At 52.5% G+C, this 26,408-nt stretch overlaps 1 protein-coding gene across 1 annotated transcript in view; it reads left to right on the top strand.

The window, feature by feature from the left end:
- Positions 1-290: 290 nt before the first annotated feature.
- Ehd3 (EH domain containing 3) overlaps positions 291-26,408 on the top strand; it is a 30,982-nt gene continuing 4,864 nt past the window's right edge. Inside the window, exons 1-4 of the mRNA XM_047523004.1 lie at positions 291-1,113; positions 11,619-11,795; positions 15,469-15,566; positions 25,729-26,141. Coding sequence (XP_047378960.1) covers positions 887-1,113; positions 11,619-11,795; positions 15,469-15,566; positions 25,729-26,141 — 915 coding nt within the window. The 5' untranslated portion in view covers positions 291-886. The remainder of the gene's footprint in view (positions 1,114-11,618; positions 11,796-15,468; positions 15,567-25,728; positions 26,142-26,408) is intronic.

Below are 26,408 nucleotides of genomic sequence, written 5' to 3'. Positions count from 1 at the left end.
ATGAATGGAAACAGTTTTAACTTCACCCCAAGCCTAGTATAATTTTAGTGGCAGTGTAGGTAACCTGATACTGGACCCTTCTTTCCATGCCCCAAGAAAAATATTCCCTAATATTAGAGTGCCTGCGTTCCTCGGAATTGACCTCAAAACTAAAGGAACGGGGTTTTCAAAGAAGGGAGAGCAAGAGCAGGTCACCGCCGTCTTCGCAGCAGTCCCTGAGAGGGCGCTGTTCCCAAATCAAACCCCCAGAGGCGGGGACTGAAATGCCAGCGCTTTCCCACAGGACTCGGCCAGCATCCCTTCCCAGGCAGCGGCCGCCGGGCCGCGGAGCGCCTGCCCACAGACATGGCGGCGCCCTGCTCGGCTTCGCGTCGCAGGGACCGTGGGACCGGGCAGGCCCTGCCAGTACCCAGGGACTTCCTCCACGCACCGGCTTCCTGCACCGCTGGCATTTAAACGCGCGCCTGGGGCTGAGGGATGCTACTGAGGACGCCGAGCTGTCCGCGGGCTATGCAGCGCCGCCACCTCCCCTGAGCTGTCTGGCCGGGCGGGAGCGGAGCCCCAGCATCCTTAAGCCGTGGGCCGGGCAGAGCCGGCGAGGGCTGCGGGAGCTGGGCGACCCCCGCGCAGCCCCAGCAGCTGGCAGTTTCGTCGCAAGTCGGACTTGAATTTCCAAGGTTGCAACCCTCCTCCCGCAGCCCAGATCATTTTCCGGGGCTGCCGGATGAAGCGGGGGCTGGGCTGGGTCCCAGCCGCAGGGGCAGCGCGTGCGCCCGGGCCATGGTGCGGCTGAGCCCCACGCTCTGGTGAGGCGGCGGCGCAGCTCCAGCCCTGCGGGGCGCCTTCCCCAGGAGCCCTTCCCGGCGGAACCTTCTGGGCGGCCGCGATGTTCAGCTGGCTGGGTACCGATGACCGCCGGAGGAAGGACCCCGAGGTCTTCCAGACGGTCAGCGAGGGGCTTAAGAAACTCTACAAGAGCAAGCTGCTGCCCCTGGAAGAGCATTACCGCTTCCACGAGTTCCACTCGCCGGCCCTGGAGGATGCGGATTTCGACAACAAGCCCATGGTCCTGCTGGTGGGCCAGTACTCCACGGGGAAGACCACCTTCATCAGGTGAGCAGGCCCAGGGCCTGGCAGCCCACCCCGCCCCTCCGCCTCGAGTCCTCGGTTCTTCTGCCTGGGGATAAACTGGAAGTCTTCACTTAAGGCCTCTGACGAAATCCTTGTGTGTGGCTTCAAAAGCTGACCCCACAATTTCACTGCCGGTACCCCCTACCCTTTCTACACGGTGCTTCTCGGCTGTACTTAGCCCTTGGCTCAGGTGGTTGATTTGAAGTGTTCAAAGTTTAGAACCATCACAGTTCTCCCCATTTTCTCAGCCATGAAACCAAGGCCCCAAGGCCCCAAGGCCCAGGAAGCAAAAATGGGAGAGTGACTGATCTCACTTTTTAGGGACTTGTCCTTCAGGGCCAGGATCACTTTCCTTGCCTTTGAAATGGCTGGGCACTCGCTTGGAGGCCTTATGGCTATAGCTGAGGAGTTCTGTTCCCTGCAGGCCTGGAAATGAAGGAAGTGCTGGGTAGTGCTACTTATCCTATTATTTTCTTTCTCTGTGGTTTATCTCTTGGAGACAAAACAGATGTAGAGTCCAGAAACAGAATGCTTTGAATCTCTTTTTTCTTCCTTGAACTTAATGACTCAATGATATTAAAGATTTTGGGAGGTGGTAGGGACACCGGCAGTGTCTCATCCTGTCCCTTGACTTTGCAAGTAAGATCACTGAGGCAATGGAGATGTTAAATGAATTGTCCAAAGCCATGTAATGGGTGGCTGCAAACCTAGGATACAAGTCCTGAGGAGATGGTTGGCTAAATGCCTGTAACTCTGAGGGTGAGTCATCCATTCCCTTGAATGACAGAATCCTTGGGCTGGAACTTTGACCAGTCTGCATTCAGAGAGGTCTGTATATTGTCCACCAGAGTAATGAGCATCCTTCCTGTCTTCAGAGAACAAGCTTTGCTTCAGTCCTGAATGCACACACAGCCTGCAAGGCCAGGCTGCTTTTCCTGGCCTCATTTGCAGGCATGCCAAACTGTTGAGGTGCTTGTGACCCTCTGTTGAGAGTCAGTGTGGGGATGGGGTTTGGTTGGTACCCCTCCCAAGTCGAGGGTGCTCATCTCCTGCAGAGGGTTTGAAAGCAAGGGTCCTCTCATTTCCATTCACTGGCAATTTGAGCATCTGCAGCATGTAAAGCCTTGTGCTTTGTTTGTTTGGTGATGAAAGCAGAAAAGTTAACAGTCTAGTTACTAATTTTCTAGGTACCAATTTTCTCTAATGCTAAGCTTATGCTAAGCTTATGACACGGCTCCTGGGAGCGAGTCGTGCACCAAGCTAGCAGCACGTCATGTCTGAACAGAACACCAGGTCAAGTTTGTTTTTGTGCGGTGGACAGCCTTGACCTCAGGAGTTTTGAGAGTTCAAATGATCTCTGAAGTTTGGGGTCGAGGGCTGATAGTTTGTTGACTCTTGTATATGTTATATTGTTAGAACTACAGGGTCCCTAAAAGATTAATCCAATCCATTGCTTCTTAACTTTTTGAAAGTGAGTACTTCCTTTGAAAATCCAGTGAAAGCTGTGGCCTACTCTTTATAAAAAGGCACATGTATCCCAAATTTACATATAATGTTGGGGTCTAAGAGCCATCCTCGGATCTTAAGGTAAAACCCCTGATCTGTTCCCAGCTACTCATCTTATTAAACACCCATTGCTGCTGAGGCACTTCAGAGAAAACTGGGTTGTATACAAGGTTTCCTTTGTGATCTCTGTCCTCCTATCCTGGATTCACCTCACAGGAAACACAGACCATTTGCAGGCTGCTTCTACCCTGACACAGTCTTCCCTGGCTCTCTGAACATACCTTCGTTATAACTCTTAGTTGTCCTGTTATTGGAACTTCTCCTTCCCAAGGCACGAGTTCTTACAAGGGATGCCTTAGCATCTGCCAGGTCTCAGCTACGGTAGATGTCCAGTATATGTTTTGCAGAATGGGAGGGAAGATGAGGAAGAGTGAGAGTCCCTAGGATCAGGGTCCCTGAGTAGCAGACAGGTTTAAGTACTTTCATCTGAAATGCCCTCCTGACTTTGCCTGAGTCATCACTGGCTGTTATGGGTCTAAGAAAGTGACAGAGTGAGTTGCTCCAGATTATTCTTTATCTGAGGGAGACAGAAGACAGGGAGAGGCAGATCCCTTTTCTTTCTTATCCTCCAAAGTCCAAGAGTTCCCCTCCCCACTCATGCCAGTAACTGAATTTAGCCCATTCATCAAAAGCTGTTTCCCCTCAAGGGAGAGTCAGCCAACAGAGTAGAGCCATTTGTAGCACAAGGAGCCCTCTTGAACCAAATTACTTATTTTTCTTCCTTCTTATTAAATCCAACAGTTTATTTTTAATGTAAAATGCAGACATGAATAAATGTGAAGAAACAAAATCATCCATAGTTCCATAACTCAGGGGAAAACATTTTAAATAACATGCTTATTTATATTTATAATATTTTAGCTATTTTATACCACAGGTGAGATCATGCTGTATATGCATAATATTGTATGCTAGAATTTTTTTAATTTATAAGCATTCCCATGAAATAATTACTCTTAACAGCTATTTACTATTTTACCACATGTGAATGCAATTATTTACCTAACCAGCTACCTTTTTGGAATGTTTCACGTTTCTTCTAATGTGTTTGTCATTATGGGATCACCCTGAATGTCCCTGCTTACAAGATTTTCCCACATATTGGGCTCTTTTCCCACAGAATCCCAGAATACAACTATTGGGACAAGGTTGCACAGCATTTTGCAGTTTTTAATATTTTTATTTTTTTTGTATTGAGTCATATTCCACAGTTGTTTTCCAAAAGGGCAAGTGGGCGCAGTGTCCCTTCCCCACAGTGAGCAGAGGTCCCTGGGGTGGGCAAGTACACCCTTGCCTGGCTCTCTGCACTTCTGGCCTCCATTCCCCTCTCTGGCCCAGGCCTGAACATGCAAGGGACCTTTCCCTCCAAAACAAAGGCACGCCTCTTCATCCCCACAGTGCTTGGTTCTTGGCCTCCGGACTGTCCATCTACTTTCAGTTCTATGTGCTTGCCACGGGGCCCATTTCTTGTCTCAGGAAGAACACACAGAAAGGACATTCTTCTAATAACTAATTAATGCGCTATGATCTTTGCCTGAAATAACTTCCCTGGCCTGAGGCCCAGCAACCCAGAGTAATAAAATAAACAATAAATCGAGCTGGTGGCCTCTCTCTCCAACACAGACTGCCTCTTTGGAGTACAGTAGCTCTGTGTCCCCCCAGCCCTGGCAGCTTTTTCTCCTGCCTCTGCTATTTTTCTCTCTTTGCAGCCTCAAACTCCTCTTCCTTTGGGCCAGTTGGCCCCCTGGCCACCCCTCTTGCTGCCCACTCTATGTGGCTCCTCTGTCTGTGGGTAGTGAAGGTGAACAGAGGAAGGCCTGTGTTCCTGTGGGTTGTAAGGGAGGCCCCCTGGACTATGATTGGGCTGAAGTAGAGGACCCTGGGGACTGGGGAGGAACCTGGAGTGGCAAAGCCAAGCTGTCTGAGTTCCTGCAGGGAGGTCCGGGCTGGTCTCCAGGCTGGCATGGCCCTTCTTTAGTGAGACTTGGCCTCTAAGGCCTGAGCACATGGTAGGGCAGTTGGGACAAGGCCTAGTCAGCTGGCCAGTTCCACCTCCTGCACTTCAGGGACTCTGCATCCTTCCCCAAAGGTGACCGACTCCTTTTGCCCAAGGCAGTTCCATCTCTCATCATGCCCCCTGCCCCCACCCCAGGCCTCACTCTGGGATTTACAGTGTTACCACCTGGGAAGATGATTCTCTGGGAAGCCAGAGGGTTAGAGAAAGGAGGCCACCATCCCAAGGAGACCCACTGACTTCTGCAGAGCCTGTCCTACCAGCCATCGTCCCTGTACCACTTCAGCCCCTCCCACCTCTGAGGTCAGTGGATGCCCTTTTATTGTCTGGGTTCCTGTCTGCTAGTCTCAAAGCAGGACCACATGAAAATTCACCAGCTTCTTCCAAGGTCTGACTGTTAATCGAAGAAGCAGAAGACCCTAGGTCAGAGAAACTGTGTCTGCCTGCCTCAGGTCCAGCTTAGGATCTGCCTCGAAAGTCAGGTGTTTGGAAAGTATCGCAAAAAGCATGTGCTGAAAGAAAGACGTCTCTGAAGAAAGGTCTGCATCCCATTTCCACTGAACCTGGGCTAGGTCTGCAGAACAGGCTCCACCACTTCCTAGCCAAGAGACCAAATTAGGAAGACTAACAAAGGCCAGGTCATCCAGCCTTCCCAACCCAGCCCTCAATTTCCTTATCTGTACAATGTGTGTAGTAATAACCACCTCACAGGGTCACTATCAGATTGTGAGGGGACCAAACCAAGTTGGTACATTTGGTTTCAGGCACCATATTTGGGGCTTGATCATTCCCTTCCCTCTTTCTGCTTGATTTGCTACCAGGAGATTGAGAGCTGACCCTCAGGAGGTGGAGGTAGCCCCTTTCTGGCACCACGACAGTCAGAACGGAGGGAGACCCTGTCTTTTCACGCCTCTGAGGTCTGAAGGAGGAGCATGGTGCTAGGCTCCATGGACAGAGACAGTAGTGCCCTGGGCAGGCTGGTCTGTTGCAGGGTGAGGCCAGGCAAGGGAAGCTGGATAGTTGGCCACTAACTTCTCCTTCATGCTGGAATGGCTTCTTCCCATGGGTGAGTGGGCTGTGTCCCAGAGATGATGGCCAGTGCCGTAGGGAAAACTGAGCCACCTCATCCCAACTTGTCTATCAAGAGTCTCCCATCTACCACCTCACTTTGTGTCTGTAGGGTGCATTACAGTCTTCCTAAAGCCCCGTGAGGTTGACGAGGCAAGTATTGTTATCCTGACCCCATATTAAAGCTGAAGTACCCATGTGTTAGGGACCCAGAGTTACTGATCTCGAACATGAATGCCTGTAATATAGTCAGAAAATGGCATGTGCTTTTAGAGTGTACCTAAAAGATATGCAAAGTAAGAACTGTGAGACTCTCAGGGAAGAATGAACACATCCAGTTTAGGTGTGAGGTGGTACACAATCAGTTAAAGCTATATTAGGGGTGCATTTGAACTGGGTTTGGAGACCGGGTAGGACTGTGCTGAGCACCCACATGCAACACGGAGATCATCATTTTCTCTAATTATTGCCTGTGCCATTGTGAGCAAATGTCAGAAGTGTTAGCTTTTCCCAAACCCTTATATATTACCTCAAAAACTTTTACTTTCTGACTGAGTTAGTTAGAAACCAAGTATTTTCTCCATTTTATAAACCAGGGAGACCAGGGTTGTTGGCTTTGGGGCGGCTTGTCCACGGTCATGTTGGTGATGGGAGTATCCTCCCTAGAGGGTTACTCTTCAACTGAGCTGGGTCACCTGTCTCAGCCCAAAGCCTCTGGGAGCAGTGTTTACAGATCCCCAGCCTCTGTTTCTCTCCCTTGGGGTTGGTTCCAGCCACAACCCAAAGTCTGGGCTCCCCAGTTACAGAGATGAGTGGTTAGAAACAGGCTGGGGTTAGATTCTTGGGTTCCATACCTTACCCTGGATACTTAGGTCACAGAAAGCAGGCCACATACTTAGATTGCCATCTGAACAGTGCAAAAAAAAATGAGGCAATTGTTATGAAATAATTTACTTGAGAAACGTGGAGAAAAGTAATCCTCATGAGAAAAATCAAAATTGTGTTGGCCTTCCCCACACCTATTTTATGATTTAGCATTTATTTATTTTGCATTAGATGGCAAGGGAAGAGGATCCACCCTTATCTTTTTAGCTCTTAAGATCTCTAAACATGTTAACTTGGCTCTGAACTTGGGTACTCTCTACCTCAATATACTCAATGGCAAAACTGAAATAACGCTGCCTTGCCACAGGCAACAGGGCTGATTGAGTGGAGTGATACAGGTAAAGCTTCCAGAAGAGTGCTGACGACACAAGGGAAGTTCAGCCCATCCTGGTCCTCCTGATTCTGTGTTGTCCCCACCTCAGCTGATCCCACCCAGGCTTGAATTAACTTTTCTTTTTTTACACTGCTGTGGGAATGTTTTCACCCGGGAACAGAGGCGATCTGTCTCGCCTCCCATAAAGAGGCAGTGCATGAGATTCCTCAATAGATTTTCCTTTCTGGACACAGTGGTGGCTTTGTTAGAGGGACACCCGGTGCCGCAAGCCATACCCAAATGTCCCTGAGAATTTACCCAGCCCCAGGCTCTCTGTGTGGCCTGACTGTGCCCCCTGGACTTGCTGATGGCCTCCTTAGACTCTGTGTTTTCCCCAGACCCATGAGTGGTCAGCAAGTTTTGGGTCATGTGAGCTCAGCAGGATGGCAGGCCCTACCCAAGGCCTTGTTTGACCACCTCAGTCGGCACTCCATGACTGCCCAGGAAGCCATCCCATTAAACTGGGCAGCATAGCCTTTTGTTCATCTGCCGAGTGCACCCTGTCTCTCGGGGAAGGAATTTGAGAAGCCTGTGTAAGGAAGATCCTTCTTCGCTGTTGATTGGCCCCTATTCATTGGGAGCTGCTTTGGATGGTTCTTCCCACCCCTCTCTATTTCACTGTGCCTGGAGCCTGTTTCCCCCCCACACACACACACACCCACAACCCATACTTGCAGCGTAGAGCTGCTCACCCAGGCGCTCACTCTCCCTTCACAGAGAGGATCTCTTGGGGAATTTGGCCTGACCGTTTCTAAGTGTCCTGTTAGAGCCCATGGGCCTGTGTCCTGCTTTGGTCACCTGATAGAAACTGCTTTTGCATGTCTTCAGGGCTGAGCTGCACACCCAAGGGCTGAGGTTTATGGATATGAGCACATACAGGGTTGTGGCCCCAAGCCCCTCTTTCCCCTCAAGCCCTCGCCCTGGCCCACCTCTCTCCACACCATATTTTTTTGTGAGGCTTTTATATCCCATTGCTTGATCTAGTTCCAGGTGGGACTCCATCCTTTAGCCTGTCCCTAGAAGTGACTGCATTTCCTGTCTAGAGGGATGCCTAGGGCAGGAAAAGAAACAGTAGTTATAGTGGCTATGAGCATGAATTCTCAAACCCAAGTGCCAGGTTCAAATAGTAGCCCTGCCATAACTGATGCATAACCTGGGGCAAAGTGTTTCACTCTTGTCTCTTCCTCCTTAAAATGAGAGGATAATCCAGGGGCCAGGTACTGGTTAAGTGCTTAACTTCTGTAGCTAATTCTCAGAATACCCGACGAAGTGGGTTTTCTTATTAGGCCCATTTAATGATTAGGATCAGAGTGCTCACATCACAGTCAAGATGAAGGGAAATAATCCACAGAATGTCTAGAACAATACCTTGCAGCTCGCAGGGGTAAAGTCTGAACCATTATCTCCCTATTGCAGAGGGAGGTACTGTGGTTCACAGGGTTAAGTACCTTCTGGATGGTACCAAATCCCAATGGCTGGCCCCAAGCCACTGAGGTTCCCTGCCTTCCCTTGAGACCTGGAGAAGGCACACAAGAAAGCAGGAAGTGGTGTCCACGTGTGTAACTGTGTGCTTATTCTCATCCCAGCCTGGTGCCAGCTCCAACCTGACCCTCTGACCCGAGGAAATCCTGCCTTCACACCCTGATTGTTGGGCTGGAATCCTGGAGGGACGAGGGGCTTCCCACCCAGTGCCCAGGGTGCAGCCTCCCAGGCAGCAGGGCTACAGGCTCTAAACAGATCAACAACTTCCGTGCAGCTTCAGTGGCTCTTCCCCTTGGGGAGGCCATGCATAGCAACCCAGTGTCAACTGCCATGGAACCGTGGGGTAAAGTGTAGCTCCAAATGCTTTTGCTTTTCCAAGGCCCAGGTGGCATATTGAGAACCCGGAGGAGACCCAGCAAGCCTCCCTGGCTCCACCCCACCTTGGGGAGGCACAGGATGGCAGGGAGCTCCAGCTCGGGCCCAGGAGACTTGACCTCTGTCCTTGGCTCTGCCATGTCCTCCTGAGGTCCTTGGTCAGCTCTCTCAGCAGTGATTTCCCCAGTGTAGAAGACAGTTAAGGAATGAAGGGTTTGGTGTCAGACTGATAGAGGTTTGGGTTCCAACTCTGACTGGCCGTTAAACTTTGCAAAACCACGTAACCCTTCTCAGTTTCCTCAGTACCTACCTACAGGACTTCTCTGAAGACAGGGAAATCCTGTTGTGAACTTGTTCAGAATAAGGTCTAGCGTGCTGAAATGCTATTGGATGTCAGTGGGTTGTCTCAGGAAAGTGAAAGGGTGGGTGTGAAGTCGATTAGAAACCCTGGCTGCATGGCGGAGTCGGCTGGGGAACTTCTGAAAGGTAGCAATTGCCAGGCTCCTGCCTTGACTGAATAGATTAGAACCTCGGCGGGGCCCAGCACCATCAGCTAATGCTTCATAGAAGTCCTGAATGTGCAGCCAGGACCAAGGACCACAGAGCAGGAGATCTCCCAAGTTTTCTTCTCAACCAGATAGTCTCCAATATGACCACTCTTCTGAGGACTTCTGAGCATGAATGCCAACCCCAGCTCTAGAGGTTATAAAGAAGGGGGAGGTTCTCAGGGCTCACCCCATGGCTCTGTGTTTCTTGGGTGTTGGCCTTTAGCTCCCGTCCGTCAGGACTTGGAAGATGCTCTTGGGACGCTCCTCCAGCCAGTCCCACCCCAAGGCAGTTCCAAGCTTCTTCCTTCAGTCCAGCCTCCAGCAGCTGTCTGTGCTCAAAGCTATTCTGGGCTCCCAAAGGGCTCCCTTTTCCTTATACACAGTTTTCTTTGTTTCCTGGCTCACAGTGTGCCACTGCTTTTGGTCTCTAGTGGAGGCTGTGGAGAGGGACAGGGGACCTCAAGTTCTCAGTGCCCAGGCCTGGATAAGAGCAGGGAGGCACCTGCTGACTCAGGGCACAGTGGAAGCTCAGGGGCAGCCGCTCACCGACCCCTCTTCCCTTTCCAAAGGGGATTGGGGAGCACAGACTTTTTGAACAGAAGAAACCCTGGAGCTCACTGAAGTCTCCTAATGGACAGGTAGAAATGTCCAGAGAGGGAAGGGAGCCAGCCTGAGGCCACATGGTGAGTGAGTTGCACAAGCTTTTATACTTCCCACCACATCCTAGTTCACACTCAGGTGTTAAAAACCATCCCTTAACAAATGCTCTCCTTTACCTCTCCGGTTGAGATGATGTGTAAACTCCTCTACCACCATTTTTCTTCCATCTAGACAGCAATGGAAAGTGTTAAAAGGTAGTAAAATTTTCACTAAAAACAGCTTGTGATAATCTCTACAATGGGATTCTACATTGTCATCAAGAGGAATAAAGTATATCTTGGCGACTTTCTTCCAAACACATTAAGCATAAAAAGAAACATGCACTGATATCTGCAGAATCATCACAGGCCCCTGAGTTCCTGCCCGTGCGCACATCCTTTGTGGTTACAAACTGCACTTGTTGGGGGCAGGGCTTATGGGGGGATGCCAGGTACAATAGAAAAGCTCTGGTAGATAAAAGATAAGTTTTGACACCTCTCTCAGTCAAGCAGATAAAAAATAAAAGCATTTGAAAACAAAGCACAGGGGCTGGGGTTGTAACTCAGTGATAAAGTGCTTGCCTAACCTGTGAAGCACTGTTCAATCCTCAGCACATACAAACAAAATAAAGGTAGATTTAAAAAGGACTGGGGATGTGTGACTCAGTGGTCAAACACCCCTGGGTTCAATCCCTGGTACCAAACAAACAAACAAACAAACAAAAATTAAAATCTTCATCAGGGAATTCCACTGTAGTCTGTAATATTGGAAACCAATTTCTTGATGCCAAAGGGCAAAAGGAAGAGAATCTGCCTGTGTCAGGTACTGTATATGGCATTTTGAATATAGTTTCATCCTCAAAAGTTTGAATTAAATGCATGTGACAGGAAAGACAAAGAAAGGTGTGCAGTCTGCTTCTGTGCTTAAAAAATTCAGTTCTCTCTGTATCTCTGTCTCTATGCATAACACATGTGCACATGAGACATTTCTAGAAGGATAGAGAATGCAAAGTACAGATTCTAGAGGATGGGACCAGAAGTCTAGGATGGGGATGGAGATTCACTTTTCATAGTTTATCCTTCATGCTGTTTTTATTTTATATTATATACAATCTGCTTTTATATTAAATAACTATCCAGGCATAGAAATAATAACCATGAAAAGCCAGTGTTGTCTATGACGCCTCTGATTCTTCCTGTGCCTTTGTGCAGAAATGTCAGCAGGTTACCTACCTCTCAGTGTGGAAGTCTACAGTACTCTGGGTAGGAATCAGTTTCAATGCAGTATTTCTGAGCTCAAGCCTGGCTTTCCCTCACCTTCCCCCCTACTAATTCAGGAAGGGTAAAAGGACCAAGAAGAACAGAGGATATCTGAAGTTCAGCTATAATTCCACCTCCTCTGCAAAGTCCTTGGGATTCGTGAAATCTCGTTGCTCTGGATCCTGCCCTACTGTGACTTGCATATTGTCAGCCTTGTGGTAGATACGCAGAGGTGATCTGTGAGCAGAATCCCTGTCATGACTGCTCTTTTCTGCCAGGTACCTGCTGGAACAGGATTTTCCAGGCATGAGGATTGGACCTGAACCAACCACTGACTCCTTCATTGCGGTGATGCAAGGGGATGTGGAGGGGATCATCCCCGGGAACGCCCTGGTGGTGGATCCTAAGAAACCCTTCAGGAAGCTCAATGCCTTCGGCAATGCCTTCTTGAACAGGTGAGTGTGGAGGGGGATACACACCTTGGGGTTTTCTCCTTGCTGCTTCTTGGAATATGGGAGGTGAAAGGACAGGTGGATTGTCTTGGGAGGTTCACTGCTTTTTCCATATCAGAGTCTCATGGCCATCATCCCATCCTTACTAGAAATGTAACTGAGATAGTAGCCATAGTGGATATAGGAGCTGCCAATGCTGGGCTGGTACCTCCTGGTCCAGGAGCTGGTGGAGGTCCTCTGCCTCCAATAAAAGAGGGGGGTACTGTGTACTGCTTGGCATTTGCCTATACCATGGCTGGGATTTGCACCCAACTGAAAGGGTCTTTCCTGTTCCTGGAGATTGCTTTTACTTGAAGGGAAGAACCCTGGACTTAGGGGGAAGGCTTGGATTTGAGCACTCACTCTCCTACTAACTACCTAGTGACCTAGGGCAGGTCATCTCCCTTCCCCTGGGACAAGTTCAGCTGGCAGATACCAAGATTATCAAGAGGATTCAAGGGGAGAAAGTTCTAGGGAGTGCTTGGCAAGCTAATCTGGGCCTTCCCATCATTCTGCTTAACTAGAGTGCAGGTCAACCCCCCATCACACTAGTTATACTTTTAAGCCCCTAATTGGAGGGTGTAGAGTAAAGGCTTTGACTTCAGATAGATGTGGGTTCAATCCTGCCTTTTACTGTGGTCTGAGTGAGGAGGTCCTTGTCCAGGGTGGAGGGAAGGTGTACCCCCAGGATGCTGAAACACAGGAATGGACAGAGGCAGGACAAGCCTGACAAAGAGGAATGAGGCAGCAGTGGTGAACCGAGGTAGGACATCTGGAAAGAGCGTGATGAATTCGAGTTTGAAGTGAGTGACTCTGAGTGAGCTCAGGAGCACATCCATCTGAAGGCAGAGACGAGGGGCTAGACCCCAGGCCAGAGGGGAGAAAATCCTGGACATGCAAGAGGCAACTGGGATCATGGGAAGGATAAGTACAGGGTTAGTGGGTAACCCCATCCTGGGTAAGTGTGCTTATAATGACAATAGCATATGGTGTTATATGATATACCATATAGTCTATTATGTATGTCAAATGCTAAGTGCCCTCTGAGAGCAAAAGGCCCTTTCTGTCATTAATCAAACCAGCTGGCGTTACCAACCCTGTTGTTTTACTCAGCTTTTTCACTGCTATGACCAACACAATTTCAGAGGAGGAAAAGTTTTTTGGGGGGCTCATGGTTTCAGAGGTCTCATTCCATGGACAGGAGGCTCCATTACTTGGGGCTAGAGGTGAAGCAGAACATCATGATGAAAGAGCATAGTAGAGAAAAGCAGCTCACATGATGATCAGGAAGCAGAGAGAGAGAGAGAGAGAGAGAGACTCCACCCACCAGATACAAATATGCACCCCAAAGCCCTGCCCCCAATGCCCCACCTTTTTTACCCATACCCTGCCTTCCTTCAGCTACCACTCAATTAATCCCATCAGGTGATTGATTCACTGATTGGGTTAAGGCTCTCACAACCCAATCCTTTCCTCTCTGAACCCTCTCACATTGTCTCACACGTGAGCTTTTGGGGGACACCTCACATCCTAACCCTAGCACTTGTGGTTAGACATATGGAAACCAGGAGGCAGGGTGGGGGGGGTGGGAGTGAAGACTCTTCACTTCTTGCAGTCTTACTGTCCGCATGGATAAAAGGATAGAATGCAAATTGTAAATTCCCTGTGCTTCTATCTCGTCTTGCAAATTTTGTGTCAAGAAAATCCAAGAGAAAAATAAAAACCCTTTCTAGTAGTTCCTGTGATTGTTTACATGTAGGTAGTGGAACTGTCCCGGGAGGAGGATGGAGAAGAGGGATACCGTTATATTTATTATGGGCCTTGCTGAACTTTTTTTTTTTTTTTAACCATAAAAGTATAATTCAAAGTATTCTTCAGAGGAATTTAGAGAGAAAATATATGAAGGTTTATGAAAAGAGAAACATGTTCATCTAGGTGAACACTGTTAAGAGCTGTGGAATCTCTCTTGAAATCTGGGTTTCCATGATTAGACTGTTCAGCCTCAGGAACAGAGTCAGGCAGATCCTGCGTGGCCAGAGAGGCCTGGGCACTGCCTGCCTGGACAGGCACACTGCAAGCAGGAACATGAGCAAGTGGCCATACCGAGGGCTGGTCCCTGTCTCCCTCCTGGGTGCTTTCTAAGGATGGAATTCATGGTTTATTCCAAAAGACACCAGGGCCCTGCAGGAGCCGTGAGTCAGCTCTGCCGGGACTGTGGGACGGGGCAGGCAGACCCAGTGGATCAGGCATTCAGAGGGCCAGGGGATAATCCAGCTGAGAGGCCTTTGCGGGAAAGTTGGCATTTGGCATGAGCATTAAAATGACAGGTGAAGTGACACTGAAAGGGGAAAAGAAGGGACATTCCAGGCAGAGGAAACTAGAGAGAGCAGAAACCCCAAGCAGGAAGGCATGTAAGAACGTGGCTCCATGCAGGGCCCACAACTGCAGGCCGATGGCTTTGTGGGCTCTGGAACTTTCTCCAGGAGCGCTCACCACAGAGCTGGTGGCTGATCAGGCTAACAAGGGTCTGCCAGCTTCATCCTCTGAAAGGATAGCAGGGACCAGGGGAGCCCTCTTGCGCTGCCAGCTTCACTGCATCCTGCACCAGATGCTGTGCCAGAGACTTCAGTTCCACTTCTCCAAGCTGCCGAGCCGTCCATGCCCCCAGGCAGCTCCTGCTCCCCTGCCCCTCCTGAGTAAGGCCCAGCTGATGCCCAAGAGCAATGTGTGGCAGTTGGGTAGCATTTTAGCTGCCCAGATAAATGTTCCTGGGTGGTGCCACCTATCCTTCAAGGCTTGTCCCAGTGCCACCTCCTCTAGGGAAGCCTCTCTGGAAGCTACCTGTCTGCCTTGGATCTTCCAAGATGCAGACTTCTGGGTGCACCCTGGATTGTGGTTGCTGGGGATAAGCTTTCTCTCCTCCATCAGGCTCTGCTCCTTGAGGTCAGGGATTGAAATCTGGGCATTTTGGTGTCCCAACAGCAGGGGTTCCCAAGCATGAACTGCCTGGGGATCTCCCAGGGACTTAAAGTACGGATCCCTAGGTGCACGGCTAGCGCTCTCAGTCCTGTCTTCTGCCTAGTGATACCCATGGACTGTCTTGCACAGGGTAGAGTTCATGAATGAGGACATATTCAGGAGGCACAGGGACCGCCCCTGGGGTGGGTTAGGAGGGGGATCCCACTCAATGACTGCAGACTCGGTAGTCCCACCTGCCCCATCCCTAGGGGCCCCTTACAAAGAGGAGGCAGTGGTCTGGTCTTCTGATTGGCCATTTAAAGAAGCTGTGGGTCTGAGAGTGGGCCAAGCTAAGTGAAGCTACTCCAGGAAAGAGGTGGCTGACCAAGGCCCAGCTAAAGTTGGTGCCACTAGAATCAGGTCACACATGGGGATGGGCTGTCACCATGGAGTAGCCCTATTGGCCAGGTAGCATTTGACTGAAACAGGAGACGAACAGAGACAAGAGAATTGGAGCTCAGCCTCTAGGTCAGCTGAGCAGGCCCATGTGGGGGAACAGAAACCCTTCAGCACACAGCCGCTGCGTCTGTGGGAGAGACAGGCGATCTGACGGACTCCTGCATCCGAGTCCTGGGAGGTGCCTGAGTGGCTCTCTGAGGCCTTCCCCTCACCCATGCAGGTTCGTGTGTGCCCAGCTGCCCAATGCTGTGCTGGAGAGCATCAGTGTCATCGACACACCTGGGATCCTCTCTGGGGAGAAGCAGAGGATCAGCAGAGGTAAGCGGGAGGCCAGATCCAGGCGGTGTGGCACCTTCTGATATGTTCTGCAGTGTTTGCTCTTCCCTATCAGAAGAAGAGCACCCAGGGCCTTGCAGTCCCTCGGCGGCCCAGTCCTGATATGCTGGGCCTGGCCATTTTACATGGGGCAGCCCTAGGCAGGGGCCAGCGGATGAATTCAGGTCCCATGGAACTGAGGAGACAGTCGACCTCAGTCTTCTCATCTGTAAAATAGAAAGTCGGTATCCACCTTACTCAGGGAGATTATGAAATCTCCACCCGGCACCTAGCCCAGCTTCTCCAGCACCTGCAACTCTGCAGGGGCCGGAAACGAAGCCACTGCACGGAGGTGAAATTCAGCCCAGCTGACCAGGAATAATGCTGTAGCAGAGGGGGACAGCATGCGAGGGTTGTTGGAGGAGGGAACCAATGTGTGAAAGGCGTGGAGAACTGTTCAGGTCAGGGAGATACGGGGTAATTGCTCCTGAAGGAAAGTCACCAGCAGGGTAGGAAGGAGACAGAACGTCAGGACCCACTGGCAGGTCCTAAACCTGCCTCTGTCCTGTCTTGGCAGAGTGGCCTGGTTTCTTTACTTCAGTTGAAATTTGTCTTCTAGGGTCGTTGGAGGATTTAAAAAATAATAATAATAATGCAGGTGAAAATGACTTTGCCTGGCACCTAGCCGGTGTCCAGGAAACACGAGGTTCTACACCTTGTGGTCGTCACCGTCACCCCTGTCAGCACCAACTCGACTTTTCTAACTCAAAAATACTAGAAATTGATGTAGAAAAAAAAAAAAAAAACCTGCCCTGGGCTTCCCACCTGTCTCTCCTGTCACGTTTGCTGTGTGCCCTGGGTGGCCCCTACCCTTTCTGTGTCACATGTCGTTTCTCTGGCAAGGCAAGCCTCTGCACCACACCCACCCCCGTACATGAGCTGCGAGCTGGGATGGAAACCAAATCAGCACCTGGAAATCAGCCCCGGAATGGACAGCTTTGGACTGGCTGCTTTCTTTGGGAAGTGGCCAGGATTCTCCTCGGTGACATCTGCCTCCCAGTGGCATGTGCCTTAGCCCTGTGTGCTCCCTGGCTCTACCTAGAGCAGATACAGCTCTACCCTGTCTATATCTGTGCCACCATGGTGGGGACCCATAAACTCCTTCACAGCCTGCCTGGGCCAGGATGTGCTCACCCCAGGGTCCTGAGAGGAAAGTCAGGTGACAGGCAAGTGCTTCAGCGACTGTGTACGGAGGTGCAGGCCCTTGGCCCAGAACTGGGCTTCTGTCTAGCACTCCTGTGAGCCGCCTGGGCTTCTTCTCTGGAGAAAGCAGCTCTCTTCAGATGAAGGCAGGTGCAGGGCAGGCTCAGCTTTTTGGGGTACGCCATGGCTGTGTGAAAGGGCAAAGCCGACTCGGCTGGAGTAGAGAGGAAGGAGCTGGAGAGGCCTCCAGGTGACAGCCTGCTGGAGGAGCTCGGCCAGCCAACCCTGTGGGCCCTTGAGGGGCAGTTCATCCTGCAGTGAGCAGGGGGAGGGTGCGGAGAGTCCTGACAGGAAAGCCCCTGCCACAGCACACACAGAGGGGAAGGAAGGAGCTGAGTCAGGAGGGGACTTGTTCCCTGTAAGTTCCTGTAAGTGCTTGCCTTTGAACGCTGGGACTTCATGGTGTCACCTGTGGAAGGGTCTGGGGAGCCTGGGTTCCCTGGTCCCCTATTCCGGGCTGTGTGGTGGAGGTGGGGGAGCTGGTGTGAAGCTATGGAACTCTGCCCTGGAGAGGGGGCCCCTCCCTCCCCACCCTCCTGCCCATATGCACTGGGTTCCCTGTCCAGTGCCCTTCGGAGGGGCAGCTTGGGTGGTTCTCTGTCCCTCCCTCCTAGCCAGCCCCGTCCCTGCCCCCAAGTGGCTCATCTGGGTTGAGTTTAGGTCTAAAGGGGATTTACCATTTCACAGGGCAGCCATGTCCCTTCACAGAAGCCCGTGAGAACCAGCACCTCTCCAGTCAGGGTGTGGCCACTGCAGCCTCACAGGTAGGGCCAGAGAGGACCCCAAGGACTCTGAACTACGGGTTCAGAATTCTGTGCTTTAGAACACTGTGGATCTCAATAGGTCACATTTTCTCCCTGAGCCCCAGGGTCCTCGTGAGTGGCAGGGGTGATAACATGCATCACATAGCTTTCTTGTGAGGTCCACAGACCATAATGGACCTCAGAGCTCTGGATCATCGTGAGCTCCCTTCTTCCCTCCTTGCCCACCATCTGGGGCCTCCCATTCTACAAACCCAGTGTGAACCATCTCCCTTGCCCTTGTACAGTGCACAGACTGTGCAGCTGGATGCAGCAGCCCTGCTCTGGGGGAGTCCTGCGTTCTTCAGTTCCTATCCCATTCTATTTTTCTCCTGTTCTTCTCCCTTCTCTCCTGCCTTTGTCTTTGGACCCCAGTGGCCGTCTACATAAATTGGGTATTGATGTTCTTGCCTGTGCTTCTTATCAGCTCCCCTCCTCGGCTGATTAAGCACCAGGCAGGCAGCTCTCCTCTGGGAGAAGCAATGGCCCCAGGCGTGGCTGTGCAGGCCAGTGTGCCCTCTGCCCTCCTGAGCCCAGCTGTAAATGCCTCTGCTGGCACAAGCAGGCTGTGGTGGAAACAGGAGCTGGCGGTGGCCGCAGCACCACATTGCCAGCCTGGGGTGGCGCTGACCTCAGCACCCTGCGGCTGGAGTCAAGGGCAGGCCTCGGACACCCTCGGTTATCAGGGGCAGCCCAGAGAGGGAGATTTCCAGCGTGCAGAGCCCCACCCATCCTTCCTCACTATCAGCCACAGAACTGAGTTCCGGTGCAAACGTGCACACCCAGACCCTCCCCCTGCCTCCCTGCACACCCACCCACACTCGCATCCCCATCCTCCCCCGACTCAGGCCCCCTCCTCCCCACGAATGCACAGTGTGTTCTCAGGACCGATCTTGCTTTGTCAGGGTTTCTTGCCTGGACCTCCTGGATCTCTGGGTTTGACCTCAGAGCAGATTTGGCGCTTTGTCCCTTCCTCTGACCAGCACAGGGCGGGCCAGAGCCCTGTGGATTGTCCTGCAATCCAGGCCCTGAGAGAGGGTTGCATAGAACCCGAAATTCAGCCCATATGGCACTCCCCAAGCCTCAGGCTGGCACAGGGCTGGTCTCACCAGCAAGGAACATCAGTGTCAAGACAGCCCAGTAACACAGTTCTGGAAAGTGAGCAGCTCCCAAGGGATCCCAAGGTCTAGGGACACTGGGACCCCAGGAAAAGTGTGGTCCCTGCTCGGGGTGTGACCCCTTTGTCTGGGGCTGGGGGAGGGCACCAGTCTTGTGCAGGGAAGCCAGGGACATCCCAGAAGCCAGTCTGGGAGGTTCCGGCCCAGCACCTGTCTCTGGAGGAAGATGCACTGGGGTGGGCGGGAGAGGCAGGCAGGGCAGCAGTTCCTGGAAGTGACCGGATGTGCCCTGCCTGGGCACATTACCAGGAAGAAGCAAGGACGCAGCCGAAGTGGGAGGGCTCCAGAAGGCTGTCAGTCCTCACACTTGGGAACCACATTTCCTGGCTGCTTCTGGGCTAGAAATTCCCACCAGCCCCCCCTAGAAAAGCCACCCTGGAGCTTTGAGCTCATATCCCAGACTGCACAGCTGGATGCTCCTCCCAGCAGGTGACTTCTTGTGCAGGTAAGCTCAGCAAGCCCAGAGCAGGTAACAGCTGTGCCAGGGTCACATGCCTGGAGGGGGAACCCTGGTCTCCTCCTCAGCCCCTTACCTTCACAGGGGGACGAATGAGAGCAAACTTCTCTGTGAGTTTCCTCTGGAGGGCTTCAGGATTAGACCGTGGGGGATCTTGTGTGGATCCTCAGCCTCAGATGCAGGCTGGTCCCCGGTGCCTCACTGGAGCTGGATCGGCCCTTAGCACCCCCTGGGGCTCCCCTGACTATGTGCTGGCAAATCCATGCCCGCATGCCATTCACATGCCCGGGCAGAGCAGCAGAGCCCCAACCCCCTTCCAGAGGCCTGGCGAAAGGCTCTGTGGTTGTCTGGAGGCCTATGACACATCTGCTCAGACCCCTCCTTGTGGTCACCTCCAGGAGGAATCCTGTGTGGCATTCATTCCCTGTTGTCTTCTTCCCACATTTTGGAGATAGCTGACTTGTTTTCACTTTTGCTAAAATACCCCAAATCTTGACAGATTTGGCAGCGGGGAGGATGGGATGGTTATGTCCCCACCACGAGTGTCTGGTTGGAGAGCTCGGTCCTCTGAGCTCTAGGCTCACACTAGCCGTGAGCTAACAGAATGTGGATCTGGGTTCCAGGCTGGACTTGCTGCCCAGCTTCGTGAGTTTCGGCAAGCCCCTCGATTCCCTGTCCCTGCTCCCTCCCCTGTAAGAGCTGGGGTGATCTGTTCACCTCCTGGCATACAGAGAGTTTGGGGACCACATGAGGTCGGTTGAGTGGCTGAAAGTGCAGAGAAGGAGCTGCCTCGTCTGTGCCCCGCCCTGCATCTCAGACCATAAAGGAAGCCACCGGGTGATCAAGGAGTTGCCTTGCTTGTTGGGTCTGTTTCATTGATTTCCTCCTGCCTGGCATTACTTAGAAATGCCTTCCAGTCCTCCAGAGCCCGGATGGTGAGCCAGGGATCCCTGTGGGCTGCCCAGTCTCCAGCGTGGAGCCTGCCCTCAGCTCCTGGAGCCAGCAGGCTCACTAGGAGGAATTCCAGGCAGGGCAGCTTGTGTCCTCAGTGTCCTTGCCCCATGATCCACGTCACATGAACCGGGGCTGCCGCAGGTGCTCCAGAGCAGCTATTACCAGTCTCAGAGCCATTCCTGGGACTGAGGAGGGGGAGGGGGCCTGCCACCGGGCACGTCGTCCACCCTGGACTCTAGGGCCATCTCCAGAAGACGTCCACTCCTGCCTCCACCGTCAGATCTTGTTTCCATGGCTCCGCCACGGACTCCTTATTCAGCCAATTGTTGTTATCCTCATTTTTTAGCTAAGAAAATTGAGGTTCAGGCTTACCCAAGATCACACAGAGAGTCAACAGGAGAGCTAATCCTGTACCCCTTTCCTCACGGGGTCCAGTCCGTGCCTTTGAGATGCCTCCATGTCCAGTTATGCACATAAATCCAGGTCATGAAAGCAACTAAATATCTATCCAGAGGCCCCACAGGCTCGGATCAGCCGGGAGCAGTCAGCGTACCTCAGCGGGACCCCAAGAGCCACGGCTTCATTCTCCTGGTCTTCACAGCCTCCCTGGGGAGAAAGTTCTTGGCCTCACTGTTGGCCATTCCATAAGAGCTTTCCAGAGCTTGCACAATTTGCAAAAGTGGGAGGATGAATAGGAGACCTTACAAAATCATAGAAAGGGCTCCTGAAGCCACCACCTGCCTCACATAGAAGCAGCCTTCAGAGGATGCCGATGGCGCTAAGGCAGCAGCCGCCAGCCTTTCCTCACTGTGCCAGCAAAGGCATCCTTGTGTCTGATCTCTGTCCCTCCCACTGTGCTCCCCATCCTCCCTCCTGTAGTCTTAGAAGCAGAGAATTATAAACCAAGAAAGGAAGTCAGCAATCATCCAGCCCAGCCCCCCGTTTGACAAGCAAAGAGATCAGGGATCAGAGAGGGGAAGCTGCTTGCCCAGGGACACACAGTGAGTTAATGACCAAGCAGAAACTAGGGGTGGGCTCACCCAGGCCAGTGCTCTTCTGATGACTCCCATCTCATGGGAACTGCTATAGAGGAGTTCTTAATAAAGGAGGCAGCTGTGACCCTTGTCACAGCTAAGCAGTCCCTCCAGCATCCTCTTCTTTGATTAGATCCTCACAACAACCCTATGACCAAGGGACTGGTGTATTCTAATTTAAAACCAGATAAACAAAGCCCGGAGGTAACGCGTTCACTGTCTCCCAGGCGTAGATGCAGGACGGGGCTCCTGTCTCAGTTCTGTTCAGCAAACACCGATGGAGCACCTGGCCTGTGCCAGGCTCTGCGCTGGGCAGAGGGCAACCAAGAGGAGGGGGCTTCCCCTGCCATGCCCAGGAGTGAGCAGAGGACAGGCAGGCACGAGAGTGCCAAGAGACCCCAAGGGGCCCTGACCCAGCCGGTTCAGGTGCTCCTCCCTCCCGTCACAGAGCAGGGGCAGCCAGGTGGCAGGGATCCCCTTCCCCACAGACACAGCCTCCTGGCGTATGCCTGTCATCAGGGCCAGCTTGGAGGAGCCCAGCCTCTCCTCTCCATCTCTGCAGACTCTGTGCCTTTGCCATCCCCAGTCCCATGAAGGGTGGTTACAGTGCTGGGCTTGAGGTTGGACACCTGAGGTCCTGGCTCTGACCCCCACTGCCGTGTGGCCAGGGGCCTCGCCCTCTGTGAGCCTCCGTTTCCTCGTCAGGTAAGGGCCCAGTCTGGCTGCCTTAGCCCGGTGCTGAGGGCGAGATCTGCTGGACAGGTGGGAGGGAACAGCAGCAGGCTCTTCCCACGGCCCCTCCCTGTGTCCTGCCCTGCCACTGCCACCACTAAAATCCATGTCAGGGTTGGGGAACAGGTGCCAGCAGAATGCAGAGGCTCCGAGCCCACTGCCCTTCCCACCTGCAACACAGGGCAGAGCTGACTGGCTCTAGGCACCGAGGCCACAAGCCTGGGACCTGCTTTCAGCAGGGTGGAGGTTGGGGCAGGGGGATCAGGTGGCCCTGCTTTTCTGAACCCTCTGCCCCTCTTTCCACTGGCTCTGAGGGGACTGCCTTGGGAGGGGCCGCCCTGCTGCTCTTGGAGGAGCGAGGGGAGCAGGCTGCAGCGCGCCTGGAACAGGAGGGCTTGGCCCCATGGGCTCTGCAGAGCCGTGCCTGGGTCTTCGTTCAGGGGAGAGCGTGGCAGGTGTGGAAAGGCTGCCTCAGGTGCTGCGTGCCCTGAGCCCGGCTCCAGCCCAGCCACCTCTCTCCAGCTGTTTGACTCCCTCTCCTCCAAGTCTCAGCTCTCCGCTCTGGAAATGAGGATGCGGCTCCTCTCTTGTCTTCCTCAGAGAGTGTGGGGAGGGTGAAGTGAGGTCATGGCAGGAACTTGCCAACTAGAGCTAGCATTGAACTTGGAGAGCTGGGGTCCCCGTCCCTGGGCGTCACTGAGCCTTGCAGAGCTGGTGCCAGCCATTTCTGAGGTGGGACTGATAAAGCCCCCATCTGATCACCAGGTGCAGCGACTCTGAGGCATTTTCCGGGGCCTTGCCCCTCAGCAAGGGGACACCTCTCCTGGAGGAGAAGGCTGAGTCTGGTTTACAAGGGCCTGCACTGGGCAGGGGCCTTCCTGGGGTGGTACTTAGAAGATGCTGGGCTTGCTCTTCCCCTCCCTGAGCCTCGTTCCCCTATTTTTAAATCGGGGAGTTGGACCATTGTTCTCTAAGCGCCTCCGGGCCTTGTGGATTTACCCTACCCGAGCAGGGAGAGAGGAACCCTGAGTTAACTGAGCGGTGACAGAGCTTGGAGAAAGTCAACCGGGGATGGTGCCTGGAAGCAGTCATCCACCAAAGACTGGAGAGCTGAAGGCAGAGCGGGGCGTCCAAGAGGGTCCTTACGCTCCTTTGTTGGTCGGTTTCCCTGCAGCACTGGGAATCTTTTGGGGCTGTCGGGGCAGCAGGCAGTCCTGTGCACACTAAGTCCAACCCTACCCCAAGGTGATGCTTCAGCATGCCCTAAGTATGTCTCAGGGCATTCAGAAGGTGTCGCAGGTAGAAAATGCCTCTGACACACCCCGCACCCACCCAGGCCTGCCCCGTGCATCCTCATCCCCGCCCCTGCCATCCAAGTCTATGGCTGCCGACATAGCAGCCTCCAAAAGCCAGGTCAGGGTGGCAGCTGACAGCACTGTCTGGAGCCACATCCCAGGATTTGTGTCCCAGCCCCACCACCTGCTAGCCAGGTGACTTTGGACAGGTTACTTTACCTTCTTGTGGCTCTGGGTACTCATTTAAAAAATGGGTCTGATATTAGTTATTCATTACTAATGACCTCATTTTGAGGTTTAAGGAGTTAATGATTGTAAAATACTTAGAGCAGTGCTGGGCGCCTAGCGAGCACTGTATCAGCAGGAGCTATTGTCATTGTCAAGACCAGTGGTCCTCAGAGTGCATTCCTTGACCAGAGGCAGGAGCACCTCCTGGGAACTAGTTGAAATGCCCACCCCAGGCCAGGCGTGGTGGCCCACGCCTGCAATCCCAGCTGTTCCAGAGGCTGAGGAAGAAGGATCGCAAGTTCGAGGCCAGCCTCAGCAACTTAGCAAGGCCCTAAGCAACTCAGTGAGACCCTGTCTCTAAATAAAACACAAGAAAGGGCTGGGAATGTGGCTCAGTGAGTGCCCCTGAGTTCAATTCCTGGTACTGAAGGAAAAAAGAGAGAGAGAGAGAAAGGGAGAGAGGGAGGAAAGGAGGAAGGGAAAAGAAAGAAAGGAAAAGAAGAGAAAGGAAAAGAAAGAAGAAGAAGAAGAAATGCCCACCCCAGATCACTGGTGGGGTGGGATCAGGCCACCTGGATTTTAACAAGTCCTGCAGGGGATTCTGATTGGGTTCCAGTTGAGGATCCCTGTTATAAACAGACCATCAGAGGTTCTTACCTCTGATTCAATCACAAGGCATTTTCCTAATGACCTTGCCTGGTCTTTGGCCTCCCTCTGTGAGGCAAGGCAGGGACTAATGGCATTTCCCTTAATGGCTTGATTTCCTGCACAATAGTGGCAAAGAATTTTTGGTCCCCAGGGTGTATCCCCTAGTAACCCTGTGCAGATAGGAGCCAGGACTGTTAGTCACAGCAGAACCCCAGGAAAGGCCCCCGCCCTGGTGCCAGAGGCTGCCATAGGGAAGTGGCAGAAGGAGGCCCTGGAACCCTGCTCAGACTCAGACAGCAAAGCCCAGCACTCCCATCCTCATCGAGAGCTGCGGACCTCTGAATAAGTCCTGACCCCTTACCCTCCCTTCTTCATCTGTCACCCCGTTTCATGGAGGAGGGTTGTAAGGCACAGGGAGCTAAGGCCTCTTCCAGCTCTAAGTGTACAAGGAATATATGAACTTGGGACAGCCTGTCCCTCGGACCTATCCCAGATCCACGATGACTTGGAGTTGAGCAGAGCAAGAGCTCTGGGGCTCTGGGATCGGTGGGACATGAAGCAACTGAGTGCTAGGTAACCTCAGGAGCCTGAGCTGAGAACAAGGCATACGCTGTTAGAACTCAGATGTCTTCCAGGCCAGTAACGGGTGTGGTCTGAACCATCATCAGTAACTTACACTTTCTGCTTTATTTTAGGGGAACTATGTAAAGAACTTCTGAGTCTTTATTCAAATTAGATATGTAGAGTTCTTTTTCCAGCAGGAACTCTGGCTGCCAAATGCAATAAGCAAGAATAGAAGAGCTGGATCGTCGGTATTCTTTATGGAATTGGCGGTGTTTACAATAATATCTACCATTTACTAAGAATCTGCTTTGGGCTGGGCTTAGTGTATTTAATCCTCGTCATTCTATTAATTAGGTACTACATTCTGTTAGTCAGCTTTTTGTTGCTGTAACCAAAATACCTGACAGGAACGACTTGGAGAAGTAAAGATTTTGGCTTACTGTTCTAGAGACCTTAGTCCATGGTCCACTGACTCCAAGGCAGAAATATGGCGGAAGGGCATGGCAAGGGAAAGCTGCTCAGCTCGTGGCAGCCACGAAGCAGAGAGAAAGAGAGAGGAGCCAGGAACAAAATTTAGTCCCCAAGGGTACGACAACCCCAGTAACCTACTGCCTCCCCCATGCCCACCCACCCACCCACAGTTATCAATCAGTATTCCATTCGCATTATTAATCCATCAAGTGGATTAATCCACTGATGAGGGTACAGCTCTCAGGATCCAATCACTGCCTCAAAGCCCACCCATGAACCTGCTGCACTGGGGAGGATGCTTTCAACCCATGAGCTTTCAAGGGACATTCCAGACCCAAACCCTAACACATATTCTGCCCATTTTTTAGATGAAAAGACAGTCGGCACACTGAGCAGCTTACTCAAGGCCAAACAGTTACAATGCGGAGGAGTCAGGATCTGGACTCAGATCTGACTCCCAAGACCATGCTTTTCCTACCGCCCCTGATGCCCCTCCCCACCACCAAGCCCCAGTGCCCCTCACCTGACTGTCTGCTCGCAGGGTATGACTTTGCGGCGGTCCTTGAGTGGTTCGCCGAGCGGGTGGACCGCATCATCTTGCTGTTTGATGCCCACAAGCTGGACATCTCCGATGAGTTCTCAGAAGTCATCAAGGCGCTCAAGAACCATGAGGACAAGATGCGGGTGGTGCTGAACAAGGCCGACCAGATCGAGACGCAGCAGCTGATGCGGGTGTACGGGGCCCTCATGTGGTCCCTGGGGAAGATCGTGAACACCCCAGAGGTGATCCGGGTCTACATTGGCTCCTTCTGGTCCCACCCGCTCCTCATCCCTGACAATCGGAAGCTCTTTGAGGCCGAGGAGCAGGACCTGTTCAGGGATATCCAGAGTTTGCCGAGAAATGCCGCCCTGCGCAAACTCAATGACCTCATCAAGAGAGCCAGGCTGGCCAAGGTGAGGCCCCCCCGGGGAGTTGTCAGCATGGGTGGGGCCATGAGTTTGGGGAGGGTCAGCTGCAAGAGCTGAGGCTTGTGGCCTGCAACACCTGGGCTACTTCCTGCCTGAGAGTGTCCAAGGCCACCGCTCCAGGAGTTTCAGCTGTACAACTCTACCCTGGAGGCAGGAAAATGGGGCAGTTGTGGCTGCAGGCTCCGGGTCAAAGGCCAGGCTGGAGGTCAACTCTATGTTTACCACCTGTGTGGTCGTCAGCCTTGTCCAGGC

This window comes from Sciurus carolinensis, chromosome 13 (assembly GCF_902686445.1).
Source record: "Sciurus carolinensis chromosome 13, mSciCar1.2, whole genome shotgun sequence".
Taxonomy (NCBI): Eukaryota; Metazoa; Chordata; class Mammalia; order Rodentia; family Sciuridae; genus Sciurus; species Sciurus carolinensis.
The sequence above is the reverse complement of the archived record's forward strand: the minus strand, read 5'-3'. Positions and strand labels throughout refer to the sequence as shown.